The sequence below is a fragment of the Geotrypetes seraphini genome, chromosome 10 (assembly GCF_902459505.1).
Source record: "Geotrypetes seraphini chromosome 10, aGeoSer1.1, whole genome shotgun sequence".
NCBI classification, from domain to species: Eukaryota; Metazoa; Chordata; class Amphibia; order Gymnophiona; family Dermophiidae; genus Geotrypetes; species Geotrypetes seraphini.
Window position 1 is genome coordinate 50,797,777 of NC_047093.1, and position 23,032 is coordinate 50,820,808.

At 41.0% G+C, this 23,032-nt stretch overlaps 2 protein-coding genes across 6 annotated transcripts in view; one reads left to right on the plus strand and one right to left on the minus strand.

Annotated features, from left to right (window-relative positions):
- The window catches only part of KYAT1 (kynurenine aminotransferase 1), a 187,954-nt gene extending 171,072 nt beyond the window's left edge, over positions 1-16,882 (minus strand). Inside the window, exon 1 of the mRNA XM_033962021.1 lies at positions 16,750-16,882. The gene's annotated coding sequence lies outside the window, so the exon portion shown is untranslated. The remainder of the gene's footprint in view (positions 1-16,749) is intronic.
- NUP188 (nucleoporin 188) overlaps positions 1-23,032 on the plus strand; it is a 198,761-nt gene that overhangs the window by 23,559 nt on the left and 152,170 nt on the right. For 4 of the 5 annotated variants that reach the window (XM_033962010.1, XM_033962011.1, XM_033962012.1 and 1 more), the window contains 3 exons: positions 140-184; positions 6,881-6,973; positions 7,212-7,331. In XM_033962010.1, the coding sequence (XP_033817901.1) occupies positions 140-184; positions 6,881-6,973; positions 7,212-7,331 (258 nt within the window). Of the gene's footprint in view, positions 1-139; positions 185-6,880; positions 6,974-7,211; positions 7,332-23,032 lie in introns of those variants that run through there. The other variant, XM_033962014.1, reaches the window with a different exon arrangement.

The window sequence follows — 23,032 nt, forward strand, 5'->3', positions numbered from 1 at the left end:
TCCTGTGTGCAATAAGTGGGATACCTTGTTACAGACATGTGGACTGCATTCATTGCTATCAAATATTATATGCTGTTTTTATAATTATTTTCTTGTGAATTTGCTCATCAGTTTTTTATTCTGTTCTCTTCATTTACAGCCTATGCTGCAGGATGAACGTCAGAGTCAGGCTCTAATACTAAAGGTTGGTTTCATAATTTTTTCTTATTATTGCTTTGCATGAGATCTTGACCATAAAGTTCTCACACAGCAGCTTGGATCATGTGTGACCATAGGCGGTTGCAGATAATCCAGAATGCTTCCATTAAAGTAATTATCCCAGGACAAGCAGGCAGCATATTCTTGACTGATGGGTGACGGCACCGACGGAGCCCCGGTATGGACAATTTTAGAGTGATTGCACTCTAAGAGCTTTAGAAAGTTCTAGTTAGGCCGCACCGCGCGTGCGCGAGTGCCTTCCCGCCCGACAGAGGCGCGCGGTCCCCAGTTTCTTAGTTTCCGCGGAGCTAAGAAGACGCGTGTTCCAACTGCTGTTGGAAAATTTTTTTCAAATTTTTTCTCACCTTCCCACTCGCGCGTTATTTTCTTGTCGTGATTTATTCACCTTATTGTTTTCTTTCTTTAAAAAAAAAAAAAAGAAGTCCATTTTTTTCGACTTTTTTCCGGTCGGGCCTGGCGGGGCCTGTTGGCACCATCGAAGCCTCGGGCTTCGATTTTGCTACGGCCGTTTTTCCCTTCATGCCCCCTTCACCGGGTTTTAAGAAGTGTCAGCGGTGTGCACGTCCTATTTCTCTTTCCGACCCGCACAAGTGGTGCCTTCAGTGTCTGGGTCCGGACCATAGGGCAGAAACGTGCACCCGCTGCAGTTCTCTCCAAAAGAGAACTCTAAAGAATCGCCAAATTCAACAGCGGATTCTTTTCGGTGCCGCCATGGAAGTTCCCCCGGCATCGACACCGACATCTTCTTCCAAATCGGCACCGGTGACTTCGACACCGCAAGATCCATCCCCGGTGTCGCACCCTATGGGTAAGCAGGCTAAAAAGCCATCCCCTACTGTCCTTGGCCCGCCAGTCGAACAAGCAGTGAGCCAAGTCCTGCAGACTGCGCGCCGGCCCCGCAAACGCTCCGCTCCTATTGAAGTCACTGCCTCTTCATCAGCATCGACTTCTCCAGAGCGTTAAGCTGCACCGCAGGTACCGAGCAAGAAAAAAGCGGTACCGGTGCCATCGGGACCGTCTTTGGATGAGAGAATAGCATCCATCCTTCAGGTCCAGCTTAAGGAGCAGTTACAACACTTGCTCCCGGCTCTGCTGACTCCGAGCCTTCCAGTGTCGGTACCTACTGAGCCTTCGGTGCCGATTGTCGAACAGCCTGTTTTATCGGCATCGACGTTGTCGGCACCGCAAAAATCTGTTTCTATGCCTGTTCTCTCGGCGGAACCGAAGTCTCTTCGACGCACTGCCTACTCGACTTCGGAACCGGTACTGTTCTCTGACACCTGTACCGTTGTACAATCACCCGGTACGGTGTCCATGAGGTCTGGTAAATCGGTACGCAAAACCAAGCACACCGAACCTTCTACCCCACTTTCTCAGGGCTGTCTTTCATCGGTATGGGACCCTGATTTGTGGGATGATTCTGATGACCCCCTCGGTACCGAGGCAGATTATTCCTCGGAGGAGGATGTTACATCGGTGCAAGATCCTGCTGGTAAGCCAGAGCACTCGTCCTTCACCAAGTTTCTTAAGGAGATGTCGGACACCCTTTCCATTCCTCTAGAGTCTGACTCTAAAAAATCCAAAGCATTTCTTGATGCTTTGGATTTTGACCAGTCTCCGAAAGAATTTTTGAAGTTACCCCTCCATGATATCTTGAGGGAAACTTTTTACAAAAATTTAGAAACTCCTCTCACCGTTCCAGGAGCCCCTAGGAAGCTGGAATCGCTTTACAAAGTGATTCCTATTCCAGGGTTTGACAAACCCCAGCTGCCCCATGAATCTCTGCTGGTGGAGTCCACCCTCAAGAAATCGGCAGGCTCTAGTGTTTATGCCTCTGTCCCTCCTGGCAGAGAGGGGAAGGCCATGGATAAATTTGGTAAAAGACTTTACCAAAATGCAATGCTGGCCAACCGTTCAGGTAATTATGCGTTTCACTTTTCTTTTTACCTGAAACATTTGATTCAGCAAGTCTCTTCTTTTCAAAGGTATCTTCCTGACCGTAAGCTTCCTGCATTCCAACAATGCACTTCCAGTCTCCTGCAACTCAGGAAGTTTATGGTCCGGTCCATCTATGATACTTTTGAACTCACATCCCGAGCCACGGCTATGTCTGTAGCGATGAGATGTTTGGCATGGCTCAGAGTCTTCGACCTTGATGTGAACCACCAGGACCGCCTTGCCAATGCTCCATGCCTGGGTGATGAGCTCTTTGGAGAATCTATGGATACCACCACTCAAAAGCTCTCTGCCCATGAGACGAGGTAGGATACCTTGCTGAAAAATAAAAAGAAGCCTCCTCCTCCTCGTCCATTTAGACATCAGTCATCATATCAGAGGCGGTTTTCTGCTCAGCCAGTTCAGCCTCAACCTCCACAACCTCGGAGGCAGCGGCAACAGCACCAACAAGCATGTCAGCAACAGCCGCCTACCATAAAGCCTGTCACTCAGACTAAGCCGACTCAGCCCTTTTGACTCCCTTCTCCTGGGCATTGCCAGTCTCCCTCCCTCCTGTCCTCTTCCACAGCCCATAGGAGGTCGATTAACCATTTTTCACTCTCGATGGGAGGTCATCACCACCGACCAGTGGGTGTTCTCAATCATAGCCCATGGTTACTCCCTCAATTTTCAGACTCCTCCACCGTTAAGCCTGCCAAAAGAGTCTGCTTCCAACAAGTCTCAGTCCCTCCTTCTCGCTCAAGAGGATCAATCCCTCCTTCTTCTCAATGCCATCGAAGAAGTTCCTCAAGATCAGTGAGGTCAGGGATTTTACTCCAGGTACTTTCTAGTTCCCAAAAAGACCGGAGACCTCAGACCCATATTAGATCTCAGAGATCTCAACAAATGTTTGGTCAAGGAGAAGTTCAAGATGCTCTCTCTTGCCACCCTCTACCCTCTTCTCGCTCAGGGCGACTGGCTATGCTCCCTCGATCTCAAAGAGGCTTACACACATATTCCTATCCATCTGACGTCCAGGCAATATCTGCGCTTTCTCATCAATCAACATCATTATCAGTACAAGGTGCTACCCTTCGGCCTGGCCTCCTCTCCCAGGGTATTCACCAAATATCTGATTGTGGTAGCGGCCTATCTCCGCTCTCACAACTTTCAAGTCTTCCCTTATCTGGACGACTGGTTGATCAAAGCTCATTCCCCTCAGGCGGTTCTGCTTGCCACCAATCAGACTATTCACTTCCTTCGACTGTTAGGGGTCGAAATCAATCTACCCAAGTCTCACCTCATTCCGACCCAACGACTTCAATTTATTGGAGCCGTTCTGGACACTGTTCTGATGAGGGCGTTTCTTCCATCCAACCGCCTTCACGCCATCCTCCATCTCTGTCAGCAGGTGTTTCAACAGATTACCATCTCTGCGAATCACATGATGGTGCTATTGGGGCACATGGCTTCGACAGTACATGTCACCCCCTTTGCACGTCTCCACCTGCATACTCCTCATTGGACCTTAGCGAACCAATGGTCCCAGGCGACGGATCCTTGTTCACAACACATATCTGTCTCTTCGACAGTCACTTCTTTGGTGGTTGATATCTTCAAATCTATCCAGAGGTCTGCTGTTCCATCTACCTCCTCATCAACTAGTCATCACCACAGATTCCTCCCCCTACGCCTTGGGAGCTCACTTGAACGAGTTCCAAACTCAGGGGTTTTGGACTGCCCAGGAAAAGAAACACCACATCAATTTCCTGGAACTCCGAGCGATGTTTTATGTCCTCAAGGCGTTTCAACATCTTCTCTTTCCTCAAGTACTACTCATTTCCACAGACAATCAAGTTGCAATGTACTACATCAACAAACAGGGAGGAACGGGCTCTCACCTGTTGTGTCAGGAAGCCCAACGGATTTGGTCTTGGGCGACAGCTTGTCACTTATTCCTGAAGGCTGTCTACATTCAAGGGGAACAGAATTCCTTAGCGGACAATCTCAGCAGAATTCTCCAACCTCACGAATGGACTCTCGATCCCTCGACTCTTCAGTCCATTTTCGCTCAATGGGGCACTCCTCAAGTGGACCTTTTTGCAGCTCCCCACAACCATCAGCTGCCCCTGTTTTGCTCCAGACTCTACTCTCCTCACCGTCTGGCGCCCGATGCATTTCTCCTGGATTGGACCAGTCTCTTCCTATATGCATTTCCCCCTCTACCGCTCATGCTGCGGACATTGTTCAAGCTCAAAAGGGAACAAGCCACCATGATTCTCATCGCTCCATGGTGGCCCAGGCAACATTGGTTCTCCCTTCTCCTTCAACTCAGTTCCAGGGAACCCATACCTCTTCCACTGTTTCCTTCTCTGCTTACTCAACATCAACAGTCCCTTCTGCATCCCAACCTGCAGTCTCTGCACCTGACAGCTTGGTTTCTCTCGGGCTGACTTCGGCTCATTCTCTCCTTTCTCAGCCTGTCCGTTCTATCATTGATGCTTCCAGGAAACCGGCCACTCTTCAGTGTTATCAACAGAAGTGGTCTCGGTTTTCTTCCTGGTGCCTCTTACATCACCATAATCCCATGTCTCTAGCAGTGGGACTGGTGTTGGACTATCTTCTTTCCTTGTCTGACTCTGGCCTTAAATCTACTTCTATCAGAGTTCATCTTAGTGCCATTGCTGCTTTTCATGAGCCGGTTCATGGAAAACCCCTCTCGGCTCATCCTTTAGTTTCTAGATTTATGAGGGGCCTTTTCAACGTGAAACCACCTCTCAAGCCCCCTCCTGTGGTTTGGGATCTCAATGTGGTTCTTTCCGCTTTAATGAAGCCTCCTTTTGAACCTTTGGCCACAGCACATTTCAAATTTCTCACTTGGAAAGTGGTCTTCCTGATAGCTCTCACTTCTGCCAGGAGGGTCAGTGAGTTGCATGCACTAGTGGCTGATCCACCTTTCACTGTTTTTCACCATGATAAGGTGGTTCTATGTACACATCCAAAGTTTCTCCCTAAGGTTGTGTCTGACTTTCATCTTAATCAGTCCATCGTCCTACCTGTATTTTTTCCAAAGCCTCATTCTCATCCAGGTGAACAGGCTTTGCATACCTTGGACTGTAAACGTGCTCTGGCTTACTATCTTGAACCTCACAGATCATCTCCTCAACTGTTTTTGTCATTTGATCCTAACAAGTTGGGTCATCCTGTATCTAAACGCACCCTATCCAATTGGCTTGCTGCTTGCGTTTCATTTTGTTATGCTCAGTCGGGCCTGACACTGGAAGGTTCTGTCACGGGCCACAAGGTTAGAGCTATGGCAGCGTCTGTAGCTTTCCTCCGTTCAACTTCCATTGAGGAAATCTGCAAGGCTGCTACTTGGTCCTCAGTTCATACTTTCACATCGCATTATTGTCTGGATGCATTCTCCAGACGGGATGGACACTTCGGCCAATCTGTTTTACAAAATTTGTTTTCTTAATGGCCAACCTTCCCTCCATCCCTCTTTTTGTTAGCTTGGAGGTCACCCATCAGTCAAGAATATGCTGCCTGCTTGTCCTGGGATAAAGCACAGTTACTTACCGTAACGGGTGTTATCCAGGGACAGCAGGCAGATATTCTTGCGTCCCACCCACCTCCCCGGGTTGGCTTCTTAGCTGGCTTATCTTAACTGGGGACCGCGCGCCTCTGTCGGGCGGGAAGGCACTCGCGCACGCGCGGTGCGGCCTAGCTAGAGCTTTCTAAAGTTCTTAGAGTGCAATCACTCTAAAATTGTCCGTACCGGGGCTCCGTCGGTGCCGTCACCCATCAGTCAAGAATATCTGCCTGCTGTCCCTGGATAACACCCGTTACGGTAAGTAACTGTGCTTTATGAAAGCAAATAAGTTTGATCATGTGACTCCTTTACTTCAAAAAGCTCATTGGCTTCTAGTGTCTCATCGTATTCTATATAAATTATGTTTGCTTACATTCAAATCTCTCTTATTTAAAACTCCAGCTTTTATTTATAAAGCATTGATACCATATAATTCTTCTAGATTATTGAGATCAAGTGACCAACATTTATTGGTCATTCCTTCTCTTAAAATTATCAATACTTGACGGCAATTTATCTTTACTATTACGGCGCCTCAGACTTGGAATTCACTCCCTCTTTACTAAAGAGAGGAAAAGAACTTGGAAAAGTTTAAGAGCAAACTTAAGAGTTTTCTTTTTAAAGATGCATTCAATATTTAATTGAATTGCCTACTGCTCTTCTGTTTATTTTTAAACCTTTTTATTCAGTTTTGTCTTTCCCTTCCTGTTGTGCTTAACCTCTAATTGTTGACTCCTACATTACTTAGATTGTATTTCTTTCCTTGCCTTGCTTATTGTTTCATTGTGTTTGTAAATGAGTTTTTTATTATGTTTTGCAAACTTAGTCCCTTTGTTAGTTATGTATGTTTATTTTATGTATATTTTAACTATGTATTTTGCTGATTTGTACATCGCTTAGAATTTGGAATAGGTGATTAATCAAATTGTAAATAAACTTGAAACTTCCTTCTAGACAGAGATTCTTGTTCTGAATTCCTGAAAGTCCCGAGCTGGTGCTGAAGGAAGAGTATTGAAGCAGGATGTTGAGAGAGGGTTGTAGATGGGTGGGGCAAGTCACACTGCTGATGGAGGAATATGGAGCTGGGGATGTGTGTCTTATCTTGGTAGTTGTGCTGATGCTTTACTGTCACAGATTGCAGATTATTATTATGAAGAACGCATGTGTATCCTGCGCTGTGTCCTGCATCTGCTTACCTACTTCCAGGATGAGAGGCATCCATACAGGGTAGGTCCCAAATAACACACCTGCTGTTTGCTAGTATTGATCTTTTTCTAGTGCATGTACTGATAAAACATATTCAGATCTGATACTGGACTGGGGGTGGTAATGTAATTTAATGCTTTATGTCAGTCACTTGCCCTTTCTGTGTTCTAATCTCTTTGGGGTAGAACATTATTTCCACAGTATATGCAACATTTGTGTACATTGCAATTGCCGTGCTGTTCTATTGTCTCTTTCACAGATGGCATACCAACGGTGTGTGGATAAGCTGGAAAAGGAATTGGTTATAAAGTACCGTAAACAGTTTGAGGCTCTTTATAAAGCAGAAGCTCCAACATGGGAGACACATGGAAACCTTATGGTATGTTGTATACTGTTTTTATAGTACTTAGAAAGTCTTGGCAGCTTTCTGGGCTATTGAGAAGGGAGGGAGGTAAAATGCATTTAATATACTGCAAATAAAGGAAAAAAAAGAAAAAGTGGATTGTTTGTATCTATTAACTGAGGAGTAGTATCCCAATGCCAAGACTGGCCACATAAATCAGGCTTGAGGGTCTGCTCCTTTTCATCTATCAGACAAGGCAGAATGAATGGGCTATATACTTTAGCCAGAAAATAGATACACAGACTTAAGATCTGTGAATCTTGACCTGTAAAATGCACCATGGAGTTGCTTGCTCTTCACATTCTCTGTCTCAAGCAGATGGTGATAATGGTTCTGTGCAGCAGAGGGTGGTTCTGGTGAGGTATCTCCTGGGCACAGTTGATGAACTGGTCTTTCAGATGAGCCATATCGATCAGAGGGTATTCAGGGTTCTATTGGGCAGCTGCATCCCTCCCCGTATCTGGCAGACCTTTTCCCTCTCAACTCAGTTTTTCTGGAAAAAAGGTTTGAACAAATTCTTGTAGGAAACATCTATAAACATTATTAAGGTAGACCTGGGGATACCGTGACTATGGGGGGAGGGGGGAGGGAGGGAGGGGTAGGAAGAGTGGAGGAGGTTAACCTTCAGGGTTTGGAAAGGTACTAGGCGATGGCTGATGGAGAGGCGGAAATGTTCATGGTTTACGCTACTTCGCTGTAATCCAGAGTTTGATCTAGGAAGAAGGCAGAAAATGTTCTGGAGATGGGAGGAAAGTGGATTAATTTGTGTGGGACAATACTGTGATTGGGACATGGGGTAGGTTCAAACCTCTCTGCCATCTCTCAAAGGAACATCGTGGCAGCCATTTTTGATTGCAGCTCTTCATAGGGCAGGAGCGTAGAAAGATTGCTTATGCTCTGCTTCACTGCTAGACTACCAGGCTTTAAAGGTAAGGTCTAGAGGGGTCAGGGAGGCGGGGTGGTTTAGAGTTGGCTGGGACAGGATGCAGGAAGGATCACTCCTATCCTGAACATAAGCAATGCCTCTGCTGGGTCTGTTGGACCACCAGGACTTAAGGCAGGCCAGGGGGCGGTGGCACAGATCAGAGGACTTGATAAACTGAGGCCCCCATTTTTAGACCACAAAATCTTGGTCTATATTCGAGTATTGTACTTGCTGTAAGGTGTTCAAATTTAGCAAGCCAGTTGGAAGCTTCCTTCACTCTAGGTCAGGGATCTCAAAGTCCCTTCTTGAGGGCCGCAATCCAGTTGGGTTTTCAGGATTCCCCCAATGAATATGCATTGAAAGCAGTGCATGCACATTGGGGAAATCCTGAAAACCCGACTGGATCGCAGCCCTCAAGGAGGGACTTTGAGATCCCTGCTCTACGTGGTAATTATGAACAAAACTTGTTCAGGTCAGTGAAGGACCAGGGGGTATAGTGCAACTGAAGACCATCACTGTCTGGAGGTGGAGGGCCATAAATCAGAGGCAATACATCTGTCAGCTCATATTTCTCCCAGACACGTAAGCCCTTCTTCAGGTACTCACATTCCTGGGCATTCCACTGGGGATTAGAGATAGTACCTCTAATGCAGTGGTCTCAAACTCAAGGCCCGGGGGCCACATGCGGCCCGCCAGGTACTATTTTGAGGCCCTCGGTATGTTTACTATAATCACAAAAGTAAAATAAAACAGTTTCTTCATCATAAGTCTCTTTACTTATAAATGACAATATTATTATTAAGACTTAGCCAAAAGGAAAGATTTATAAACTATAAACAGTTTTACCTCATGCAAAATTATAATTTCTTTAATAAGACATTAATTATTTTTTTTCTGAGGCCCTCTAAGTACCTACAAATCCAAAATGTGGCCCTGCAAAGGATTTGAGTTTGAGACCACTTCTCTAATGCATGCTCTAGCAGTGTTAAGATCTATGGTAGAGAGGCTACCAGATATGGACCGTTTATATATAACATTTCCTAGGTGCTCAGTCCATGCTGCCAGAATATCAATCCAGTGTGTCACATAAACATCTGAGCCTTCTCCTTCCCTCACAACATCCAGAGGGCATTTTTCTGCCCTGGTTGAGGCTGGAAGTACAAATGTCTGAGTAACACCAGAGATGTTCTCATACCTTTTCAAGGGGGGGGTTCCTCTTTAGGGGGTCCCTGTTGAACTGGAGTCTCTCTTTGAGTTCTTTTTTTAAGGCAAGTAAAGTATGGGTGAGTTTTCCCGGTCTTGTACTTTGCTGGGGACCTGTCTGCTCAAATTGCTCTCATTTTTGATCATATTGCTCCTTATCATGACCTTCCTGATCTCAAAGAGTAGCGCAAACTTGTGCAGAAGCTCATTCTACAAGGGATTGGTTGCTGCCTTCTACTTTGCGTAGATTAAGCCCTGTGGTTTGTAGCCATTGGCTGTCAAATGGGTTATCTAATTCAAGAGGTTCCACTTGTGGTTGCTGTGGGGGAGGGGGGTGCGAAGGGACAGAGAGGGATCCTGGATTCTGAAGCAGGGGTTCACTCTGGGGATGGAATATAGCTTCAGTCGGATGTGGATCAGTGTAGGGGCTTTATAACTTGTAGCCAACGAGGCAGCTGTTTGGGTCAGTAGGCAGTACTGGGATGGGTTCAAACCTGGTACCAGTTTACAGGAAGACTTCAGGAAATGTTTCTTTACAACAGCTTCCCATAGCTTCCTTGTGCTTAAATGCTTTTTCAAATACTATTTTTTTTGCTTTAGTGGTTTCAATCCAAATTTTTAGAGAGTCAAGGGTAATTATCTGAAAGGAACCTTCTAGGGGCCATGGAGTGGATAATTCTTTTGTGTTCTTATGTCATTTGGTACATACCTTATATACTTGATATTTTGGGGCCAAACAAATGGCCCTCCCTGACTTGTTGCAGGCTTCTGTCAGGTCTGCTTTATGTCTTGGTGGAGTGGGCCGAGACAGGAGGGATCCCTCCCATCTCCTGTTCTGGCTGACTCTACCAATTTTTTTTACCTCCTGCCTCCCCCCAAGTACCTTTTTGAATCCCTGGTGGTCCAGCGGTGTACCGGGCAGGAGCAAGCTTTCCGTGCTCCTGCTCCATGCTGAGCTCCTCCCTGAATAGCCGCCTCGAATTCTTGTGGCCTAGCAGTGTACTGGGCATGAGCAGGGCCAGATTAAAGGGTAGGCCCACTAGGCGCGTGCCTCGGACCCAAAAACAGGGGGGCCTGCCAGTGTGGTGTTATGACCAGGGTGCTATGACCAGGGCTGGTGTTAGGGGATGGCAAACAGGGCAGCTGGCCTGGGCCCTGCTATCCAGTCATCTCTTCCCCTTGTCGGGCCATCTTCCTCCCTCCCCCTCTTCTTCGCAGTGGTTTTCCAAACCAGTTTTCTCTCTGAGGGGCCCTGATGCAGCAGCCATTTTCACTAGTTGCATGCATGCGGCTGCCCTGAAACTTGTCCTCTGATGCGATCTGACAGAAAACGGAAGTTGCGTCAGAGAAGAAGCTTTGGGGCAGCCACGTGCAACTAGTGAGAATGGCTTCCCCATCAGGAGCCCGTCTGAGAGAGAGAACTTTGGTTTTGGAAAGTGTCCATAAATATGAGGGGAGGGGAGTGAGATGGCCCGATCAGAGGAAGAGGTTGAGTGGCGTTTTAGGTTTATTGTGTGGAGAAAGAGGGGGGGGACAGACGCTGAGTGGAAGTGGGGGTGTATGAGAGAGAGGGACAGATGCTGAATGGAAGGAGGGGTAAGAGGGGAGCAGATGCTGGAAGGAAGTGGGGAGGAGAGAGAAAAAAGGGCACATGCTGGATTGGGGGAAAAGGATAGAGTTAGATACTGGAAGGTGTGAGGGAAAGAGGTGGCAAGCTGTAGGTAGACACAATGAAAGAATGAAATTGAAGACAATGAAAGAGGGAAATTGAAGACTGAATAGTAAGAAAGAATTTAGACAGAGGCAGAAAATAATATTGAGAAGGAAGATCAGGGAAGAAAGGGAGGAAGGGAGATGAGATCGAGATGCCAGAGCATGGGTGAAAGGGGAGGACACAGTTACCAGATCTGGGGGGAGGAAAGGAGGAGAGAGAGATACTAAAATCTGCTAGGAGGAAGAGATGGAAGGAAAGAAGAGAGATTCAACACCATGGGGGGAGCGGAGGGAAGTAGATGGATGCCAGATCAATGGGGAGGAGGGAGAGATGGAAAGGGAGAGACAGACAGTTTCTGGAAGAGGCATAAAAAGAGAGGCCCTCTCTCTGCCTGTGTAACCAGTGTAGCTGTCGGTAGTAAGGTGTCACGTGATCAAACTTCCTCAGCCTGAAAATTAGTCTGACCGCTGCATTTTGCATTAATTGTAATTGTCGCATATTCTTTTGGGAAATTGCTAAATAGGCGATATTATAGTAATCAAGGGATTGTACCAGAATTCTGAATGCTGATATATCGAAATATGCTCTAATGGATTGAAGTTTCCAGAGTGTGAAAAAACCCTTTCTGATTAAGGAGTCTACTTGGTCTTTCATGGTTAGGCATTGATCCAGAGTTACACCCAATACCTTCATAGTAGTCTGAATAGGGTAACTAAGTTTATTGATCCATAGTGGTGTTTTAGTGTCAAGCAGATGTGACGAAGCGATGAAAAATTTCATTTTTTATGAATTAAGTTTTAGCTTGAAGTCAGTCATCCATTGCTCCATCAAATTTAGTGCTTCTGATGCCTTGGGAGTAATTTCCGAGAGAGAGTTAGCAAATAGGATGATGGTAATAAAGTCATCTGCGTAACTGAATAATTTTATCTCCAGCTGGGTTAATTGCGCACCTAGTGAGGACATGTGGACATTGAAAAGCAATGGGGATAGTGGTGACCCTTACGGTATACCAGATGGATTGCTCCAGGTATCGGAGAGATCATAGTTGAAACGTACTTGATAGGTACGGGACATAAGGAAACCACGAAACCAGTTCAACACCTCTTCCCTGATACCAATAGTGTCTAGGCATTGTAGCATTTTCCCATGGTCTACTAGGTCAAAGGCAGAGCTCATATCAAATTGCATGATTAGGGCATTGAGGCCCTTGCTAAACAATAGACACAGGTTATCTAAGATGGTCACAATTACTGTCTCAGTACTGAACAAAGGTCTAAAACCAGATTGAATTTCATGTAAGAGAACTGATCAAGATATTCCATCAATTGGGTGTGTACCAATCCCTCTATGATTTTTACAATAAATGGAATGGATGCTACTGGTCTATAGTTGGTTATCAGTGCTGATGATTCTTTACTATTTTTTTGGAATTTGGGTTATTATTAAGTGACCATTATTAGTGAGGAACTTTCCATTTTTTAGGTTATGGGCTAAGATAGTTTAAATTCTAATGGAGCCGCTTTCATAATTTCTGGGGGACATGAATCCAGAACGCAGTATGATTTAGAGTATTTGTTATATAGTTTGATATAATTATTCCATTCTAAATCTTGAAAGGAACTCAAGATCATGTCTGCTGGTATTTCATTTCCTTGTATGTTAGCTGTTTGATGATCACTAGGGTCATTTGTTGAACAGTTGTTTCTTAGGTTTTTAATTTTTGAATCGAAATGCTGTGCTAAATCATTTGCAGAGGGTAGTTTAATATTGTGCACGGGTTGAGTGTAGCGTGTGGTGTCAAATAAATTTGTGATCAAGTTGAACAGCTCTTTTGTATTGATTCCTTGTGAACCATTGCAAGATAAGTTGATTTTAGTAGAGTAGAATGCTTTACGTTTGTCTTTTATCAGTTGTTTGTAGATTTTTATGTTAGATCTCCATTTGTTACGGTCAGCCAATTCTCCTGGTTTTTTCCAAATTCTTTCCAGTTGTCTTACTAATTGTTTCATTTTTAGAAGTTCGGTGTCAAACCATTTGTTATATTTATTTGCGCTGCTTCTGCTATTTTGTTTAGGGGCAATTTTATCTAAAATGGATGTGCTAGTTTTCATCCAGTGATCCCAAAAATCAACTCCTTCACCTATCTCCGCTTGCAGTTCATATTGTGACCAATATTCTCCTGGATCAGGACAGGGATACTGTAGCAACAGTATAATTTACTGACCTGAAGTAAGAGGTTTTAACCTCCGAAAGCTAATTGAGAAATGTACTAGTCCAATAAAATGGCGGGCACTAAATTTTTTTCCTGCCATGCCCCATGCCTCCTACCCAAATGCAAAATATAAATTGGTGGGCTTCCCAAAGCCCTGCCAGCTGAAGATCTCTTCCTCGAGGAAGGAAGGGGGGATTTGTTCAGAGATGTTTGGGTGTTGCATAGAAGAAAATAAAGAAGTAAATAATAAAATAGGTAAATAAATGGCGGCAGGACAGGGTAGGGGGCCCAGTGCATTTGTGTGCCTAGAGGTTCTCAAAGAATTAATCCTGCCCTGGGCATGAGAGAGCTATCCTCACTTCTGCCTGGTGCTGAGCCGATCACTGAATGCCTGCCCTGAGTTCTCGCGGCAGCCATTCAGTGAGTGGCTCAATGCTGGGCAGGAGTGAGGAAAGCTTGCTTATGCCTGGTACACCGCTGGGCTTTGAGAACTCGAGGTGGCCAATCAGGGAGGGGCTCAGTGCCGGGTAGGAACGTGGAAAGCTCGCTCCTGCCCATTATACCGCTGGACCACCAGCGATTCAGAAAGGTATGCAGGGGAGGCAGGAGGGAGGTAAAAAAAAAAATTGGCAGAGTAGGCTGGGACAGGATACAGGAGAGATCCTTCCTGTTCCGGCCCACCAGGTCATACGACATGCCCATTGGAGACCAGCAGGACATCGGGAGAGGGGACAGGGCACAGAGCAGGGAGGGGAGCTGGGTGCAGAGACTGGCAGGGAGGGTGGGGGAAAGGGTGGAAAGCCTGGCAGGGAGGGAGGGAGGGGGGACAGGGTGGAGAGCCTGGGAGGGAGGAGGGGCTGGATGCAGAGCCTGGCAGGAAGGGAGGGGGGCTGAGTTCAGACCCTGGCAGGGGAGGGAGGGAGTGGGTGGGTGGCAGGGCACAGATCCTGGCAAGGCACATGAATATTAACTCCCCCATGTTAAATTTGAGTCAACTTTTTTCCTCCTTTTTTGGTGGAAAATGGGTACCTCGTCTTACACTCAGATCGACTTATATTCAAGTATATATGGTAAGTCTCGTAAAAGTTTTCAATCTGAGGGGGTGGGATTAAACAAAGAACACACAACTTTGTTTCTGGGGGTACTAGCTATTTTATCTGCTTCTGTGCACACTTCTCTATAGATAATTAGATATGTCAAAAAGAAAAGAAGAGACAAGACTTACCATATTCACTGTCTGAAGTTTTCTAAAGGGCACTGTTGCTGAAAATACCTGTATCCAGTTTGCCGTATGTCCTCACATAGTTTCTGTCATGTCAGTCCTGTCAGTCATGGGAGGCTATCTGTCATCCTGGGTTCAAATCTCCTCCCGGGTTTTAGCACAAAAATGTTTGGATCTAGAGTGGCCTCAGTGGACAAAAATATCCTAAAGTTGTCCTATAACCCAAGCACCTGTCTTATATACACCTAGTACCAAAGAAACTCACTCGCCACAAACTAAGCACAGTCAGAAACTTCTCTTTTTCTGGTTATATTACTCACTTGCTCATAGAAAAACAATGTTATACAAAATATAGAAGAGATAGTAATGCAGCCCAACATAACACACTTCAAACAGAGCAGAACTAACAGAAAGAGAGACACACAGAGAAATTAGGAATTAGTACGTCTAGGGAGAGAGGGAAAAAACCTCTAACCTTCAAATCAGACAGAGTTCACCTGCTATTCATTTGTTCTGATAACCTTAGGTCAAGCCATGAACTTCCCTTTTGTTTCAGCTAATTAGTTTCAGGTCTCTCTTTTCCCATGTGGTCTATGTTATGTTGGGAGTAACAAAACTTAAATTCTTTATTGTCCCTCCAGACCGGCACAGATGGATGGGTTGATGCTCCTCTGCCAGCAGGTGGCAGCTGAGAACACATTGACTTTTGGCAGTAGTACAAGTGTATTGTGCAGGCCCATCTACAATCAGTCTGTTCTCAGTCTCCAGTAGGTAGAGGTAGTAAGCTTGTGCAGTCTTTCCTCTTGTTAGTTAGGGCCTGTTGGATCTGATTAGTGGCCTTTATTGTCCTTTTTTTTTTTGCTATCTGGATAGAGCTTGGGGGACCCTTTCGGGGGTCTCTCCTACCTCGGGGTTGCCACATTCAGGCAGCTGAGTCCCTCCTCCCTCCCCCCTTTTTCCCTACCTTCCCAATTTTTGTTTAGAGGTGCCTCAGCTGTGTGCCTTGCCACAGTCAGGCAAAGACTAATGCTTTGAGAGCCTGTGGGGTCTGTTCCTTTGTTAATTAGTTTTTTTGTTTAAAAAAAAAAAAGTTCTCAGTGCCAGTCTGAAAGGAAACCTTTAATTGAGCTTAATTGTTTTTTTATTGCTAACCAACACTTACTTTTAAATGAGCACTTTAAAGAGACTGAAAAAGTGCTCATTGTGTGCCCGATAAGTTGTTGATGTGGCTGGCATATACATGAAGTGCTCTGGCCACTGCAAGGGGGAATCCTCATCGGCCGAGGGTGCCAGCAAGCAGGGTTTCCCTTTGCTTGTACACTGCTAGTAGGCTATAGGCAGTGGGTAAGCCCGGGCTTCTTCTACTGCCTACCTAGGGATTTCCCCAGCCGCTGGCGGTCAGGGAGCTCAGGTTTCCCTTACTTCTGATAGTGCTGGAGATTCTCTTACTGCTACAGCTGTTGCTGCCTGCAGTTCTGCTTTAGTGGCTGGGCCCATTAGGTCCTCTTTGCCACTACAGTCATCGGGGTTGTTTTTTTTCAGCTGGTTTTTCATCAGATTGGTGGGAAGCTTCGCTATTTTGCCTGGGGCCTCAGGTGACCTACTAACTACTGTAACCGAGTCGAGCTTCCTTGGATTGAAGACTCGGTATACAAAACTAAGCATTAGATTAGATTAGGGAGGGGGGCGTGGCTTGGACACGCATGAAGGAGGTCGGTTAGCAGAAGAGCTCCATATAAAAAGTCCTTGAAAGAATAAAAAAGTCGCAAAAATTTGAAGAATTAAGATTAAATTTATGATAAAAATAAACTCGATGGCGTCAGGAAAGCAAAATAAAAACGACTTCGCAGTCTCTGGAAGCAGCAAGAGAGCAAAGCCTGAACAAGAGACAGGATCCAAAACCGCAGATCCAGAAGTAATGAAAGAACTTAAAGAAATCAAACAAATGCTTTCAATTCTCACAAAAAAAGTTACAGAATTAACAGATGATGTTTCAACATTAAATAAAAAGATGGATCTAATCGAATTAAAATCTAAGGATTTAGAAGAAAGAATGATAACTGTTGAAGAAGAAATTTTAAACACAAAAACTGAAAAAAAGAAAATTGAAACACTTACTAAAGAACTGGAGGATTACTCGAATCGTGAGAGAAGAAGCAATGTTCGTCTGATAGGTTTACCGGAAGGAGCAGAAAAGGGGAATCCGGTGACCTTTATAGAAAACTTATTACCAAAACTACTTCCTCTACAAACTAAATATCCCATAGAGATTGAAAGAGCACATAGAGTGCCAACAAAGAGATCAGAAAAGCATCAAGGACCGAGGCCACTGATATTTAAACTACTACGCCACCAACAGGTCATGGAAATTTTTCATCTTGCAAAACAGAATAAAGGTTTACAATATCAAGATGCCCGTATTCACTTTGTCCCGGATTTTGCAAAAAGCACAGCAATTAAAAGAAAGAAACTGCTGGATTTGAGACCACAACTACGTGAACTGGGAGCAAAATTTGGTCTTGTATACCCAGCAAATATGAAAGTAACCATAGCAAACAAAACTTTAACCTTTGATAATCCTGAAGAGCTACAAAAATATATACTAAACCAGGAAATGCCAATGTCATCTTAATTTTCTTTATTTTATTATAATGAATGTCAAGTTTGAATGTCTTATAATATAAACAGGTAGGGGAAATGATATGTATTAAGAAGAGCTAATATCACCTTGTATTTTTTGAAATTATTGATTGAATATAATAAGTATTTAGCAGATGAAAAACGGTATAGAATGTTTTTGACTCTGTTCAAAAAATTCCTACATTCTAGAATGGAATGATTCTTTAAATGATAAATTAACATATAAGTATACAAGATCTTAGATAAAAGTAATATAGTTTTTAAACAAGGAAGAATATAATATTTATTAGATAATAAATAAGAACTTGAATATAAAAACGAGATATAAGCCCTTAATTGGTTTTAGAAAGTTAATAAATAAATTAACTATTGATATTAATAATAATAAATGCTGTAATGAGCAGATCCTAAATACTATTATGTGATTGAATCATGGTCCAGAGCTTTCTTCCTATGGAATGTATGTAAGAATGAATGAAGATCTATGTATGTATATATAACCCACTTCTCAGAAGACAATACAGGAAGAATAAACCTATTAAAAATCCTTTCTCTGATTCAATGGAACTACAAATCCCAGAAGTCCTTGCAAAAGGAAATACATGTAAAGAATAACTCTTAAAACCGGATGAACTATGAACAAATATGAATAAATAAACTACTAGACTTGACAATAAAAGATAAAGGATTACATCGGATGAAAGATCACAAAATAAACTAAAATTAGATCGTCGCTGGAACCGGAACTTATTCGGAATTAACAAACTATTGAAAAGAAATGAATAATACTCTGGATATAAAAAATACGAAGAAGAAGAAAGGAAGAAAAAATAATATTTACTTGGATGAATAAGATAATGGAATGACACATCTTTAACTTTGATATATCTTAAAAATGAAACTAGGAAGTATGTTATATGAATGAGGTATGACTCTGTATAATGAAGGAAGGAAGCTCTGGAACGGGGAAAAAAAAAATCACATAGTACAAGTAGCACACATATGTGAAACATTGTTTATTTTCCAAAGAAATGAAACATCTCATTATATAATATATAAGTTTAAAAGAATTATAAGGATCTAGAATATATTCATAAACTTATATATTACTTAAAAATATTATAAAGAAATAGAATTAGAAAATATAAAGGTGATATATATGAATTTAAAAAAAAAAAAATTTACAATATTTTTCATATTATTTGAATTAATAAGATATACTAATAGTTATAAAATATGAAAATGATACAGAAAATAATATTTGAAAAGATTAAATTTAACATTGGGGAAAAAAAAAAAAAAAGGCAAAATGTTTAAATATTATATGGATTGTTAATGTTATTTAGTAATATATGATATATTTGTGACTTATATCTGAATCTTAACAGGAAATGGACTTTTGTGGAGTGTTTTGATACCTGACCTAAGATGCGTGTTGCCAAGCATACACAGATAATATTGGGGGGGAAGGGAGGGGAGGGAGGGAAGAGGGGAAGAAAGAGAATGGGGAAAATATATTATTACAATGTGTGGATATCTGAAAATAATAATCATATGATTTCATGTCAAATTTTAATTACAAAAGTAAATGGATATTAAAATTTTTTCAATTAATGTCAATGGCTTAAATCATCCTATAAAAAGAAAAAAATTATTAGGTTTTCTCCATAAGCAAAACGCAGATATTTATTTCCTACAAGAGACACACCTTTCGGACACTGAATCTAGGAAGCTAACAGAAGGATGGATATCAAAATGTTTTTATTCACCGGCAATAGGGAAGAAAGCAGGGGTAGCGATAATAATAAATAAGAAATGCAAAGCTGATTTTAAATTAATAAATTCTGACTCTTCAGGAAGATGGATACATATTAAAATGGATCTGGGAAATACAACCCTGGATTTATTTAATCTTTATGCTCCTAATTCGAACCAAATGGAGTTTTTTAATCAAATTCAACAGATATTACTACCACTGGCTACTTCTAACTTAGTAGTAGCTGGAGATTTCAATGCTGTAATGGATCCAATTGTGGACAAGAAACCAAGTAAAATCATAAAATCTTTAGGATTAGATAATTTAATACAATCTTGTAATTTAATAGATATATGGCGTATCCTTCATTTTAATGATCGGGAATATTCTTTTTGTTCTCAGGTCCATAAATCTTTCTCAAGAATTGATTATATTTTTGTAACTAATAACATAGCGCAGCGTGTATCAAAAGCAGTTATAGATCCCATTATAATTTCAGATCATGCTGGTGTGTGGATTAACCTTAAGAATTATAATATTGATCAATTTAATTCAATATGGAGATTTAATAATGATTTATTAGCAGATTCGAAATTCTTAGAAGATCTTAAAGTAAAAATGCAAGAATTCTTTCAACTTAATTCTTCAGATGACATTAATATAGAAATTTTATGGGATGCTTTTAAAGCAACAATGAGAGGAAATATTATTTCTTATTCAGCTTTTATTAAAAAACAACTTAAAAAACAATATGAAGATATGGAAAAACAAATTAAATTATTAGAAAATAAATTAATTAAAAAATGGGAAAACAATACATTACAAGAGTTGTTAAAAGTAAAAGTTAAATATAATGAGATTTCTTCTCAATATGTGAGAAAAGACATTTTCAATAAACAAGTACAATATTATGGCAATTCAAATAAAGCGGGAAAATTATTAGCAAATTTTCTTAAAGCAAAGAAAAGAAAATCTAAGATTATTGCAATAAAAGATATACAAGGTAACACACATACCAGCACAAAAGATATTATAACACAATTTCTTGATTTTTATAAAGAATTATACACTTCTAATTCTTATAAAAATAAAGAACAAGAAGGATTAACATTCTTAAATTCCTTTCTTGGACCTAATATTCCGGATCATATAAAAGGAAGTTTAGAAGATCCTATATCTTTAAAAGAAATAGAAACAGCATTGAAGTTTCTTAGAGTTGGATCCGCTCCAGGTGGAGATGGGTATACTGTTGAATTTTATAAATCATTTCAAAATATAATTTTACCACATCTGTTAAATTTATATCAATATCAAATAAAGAATGAAAATATTTCAGGTACTATGGCAGAATCGATAATTATAGTCTTACCAAAACCAAACAAAGATCCTACTCTGGTTTCAAATTACAGGCCTATTTCGTTATTAAATGTGGATAATAAATTAATGGCTAAAGTATTAGCACTTAGATTGGCAAAAGCTCTTCCTTTCATTATAGATGTACATCAAACAGGATTTATTGCTAAAAGACATTCATCAAATAATACTAGACTAGCATTCCACTCATTAAATTTAGCAAAAAATATAAATGATCCAGCTTTTCTAATATCTTTAGATGCAGAAAAAGCTTTTGATAGAGTGGAATGGAATTTTATGTATCAAGCTTTACAATGGTTTGGTATAGGCTCCGGTTTTATTAAAATGATCCAGACATTGTATAGCTCTCCTGGTGCAAGATTATATATTAATAATAATTTATCAACTAGATTTAATTTGCATAGGGGAGTTAGACAAGGATGCCCTTTGTCTCCATTACTTTTTGATATTGTCTTAGAACCTTTATTAATTGCAATAAATAAGACTAAGGAGATAAAGGGAATCACGTTTTCCAACTGGGAATTTAAACTTTCTGCATATGCAGATGATATTTTATTATATTTAAGAGAACCGGATACTACTATTCCATGTATACTTAATTTATTAGAGAAATTCGGCACTTTTTCTGGATATAAAATTAATTGGAGCAAATCTGAAGTCCTCCCAATTAATGTTCATTGTACGAAAGGACTATTTGACCCATATTCATTTATTTGGAAAGAAGATGGAATAAAATACTTAGGAATTATGATCAAAAATACAATAGAAGACACAGTCAAAGAGAATGAAAAACTTTTATTGAAAAAAATAACAGAAATGTGTGAGCAATGGAATCCATTACATCTTTCTTGGTGGGGAAGAATTCAAACAATTAAAATGATGGTATTGCCTGTGGTTTGTTATCAAATGAGTATGATACCAATATTTTTTCAGGGGTCATTTTATAAAAAACTTAACAATATTCTTACAAAATTTGTTTGGTTTGGGAAAAGACCAAGAATCGCTTTAGTATCATTACAAAGACCAATTGTGGAAGGGGGGGTAAATTTTCCAAATTTTTATAGGTATCATCAAGCCTATATTTTAAGACAGGGTATGTATTGGATCCTCCCAGATCTCATGGAAAATGTACCAGATTGGCTGTATTTAGAATGGCAGCTCCTGTTCCCTTTATATCCAGAACATCTAATTACCATAACAATGCCTAGGAGATATAAAGATAACAGAATCTTTTTAGATACTTGGAAAACATTGAGATACATAAGTAACCTATCACCAGAACCAATAGCTAAATCTCTAAATCAATCAATATGGGTAAACTCCAGGATCAGAATTGGCGGATTTAAAATCGTCTGGAAACAATGGATAAATGCAGGAATAAGAACATTGAATGATGTCATATCAGAAGGTTCCTTGCTTAGTTTTTCACAATTGCAAAATAAATTTGGACTAAATAAAACACAATATTTTAAATGGATGCAATTGAAGCAAGCCATTCAGGTAGGGTTCCCTGAATGGAAAGATCTTAATACCCAATATAGTTTGCAAGTTTTATGTTTCCAGGCGGATTTCTTGGGACACCAAGCCGCAAAATGGTATAAATTAATATATGGATTTCTAAATAAAAAAAAGAAAACTGGACTTAGGGATATTTGGAGCATTGAGATTGGACAGACAATTTCTGCATCTCAATGGCCAAGATTCTGGTCCTGGAGATTAAGATTAACAAAGTCAGCATCTATGAGTCAAACATGGATATTTTTATTACATAGAGTGTTATGGACCCCGACGCGCTTGCAAAAAATAGATAATACTAGATCTAATAGATGCTGGCATTGTAAAATAGAAGTAGGGACATTAGATCATTTAATTTTTTTTTGTCCTTGCATAAAAGCCTATTGGAATTTAATTTGGCCCCAAATTAACATATTACTAGAAAATCATATTGGTCTCTCATATGATACCATATTATTTGGTACTGCAATGAGAACACAAAGTCCAATATCAGCAAACAATAACAAATTGCTTTTAATATTGACAGGAGTTGCCATGCAGCAAATCACACAAAATTGGAAGGATTATACCAAGCTAAATTATACATTCTGGTGGAACTCGGTGTGTCACATATACAAAATGGAGAAAATATTGGCATTACAACAAGGAAATATAAAAAATTTTAAGAAAATATGGGATCCATTGACAAAATATTCTAAAGATCAGATATCTTAACACATTGATAATAATAATATAGGGTTAGGGAGGGAAATATAGAAATTAATATGAGGAAAAATGAAAAAACAAATAACAGGGGAAAGGGATTCAATATATATGATATGATATTGTACATACAACTATAATTATTATAAACTAAATATTATGCTATTTATTTATTGTAAGAATGAAAATTTTATAAATAAAAATTTAAAAAAAAAAAAGATTAGATTAGGGACGTAAACCCATACATCTGTGCCAGTCTGGAGGGACTAAAAGAAAGAAAATTAGCAGGTAAGACCCTAATTTCTCCTTAATCCTTTTAATTGGCAGGGTACAGGCAAAGGAGTAATGGGAGTTGCCATTTCTCATGTTGCCAGCAAAACTTAAATTGGCCCTTTAATTGGATGGGTCGTGATG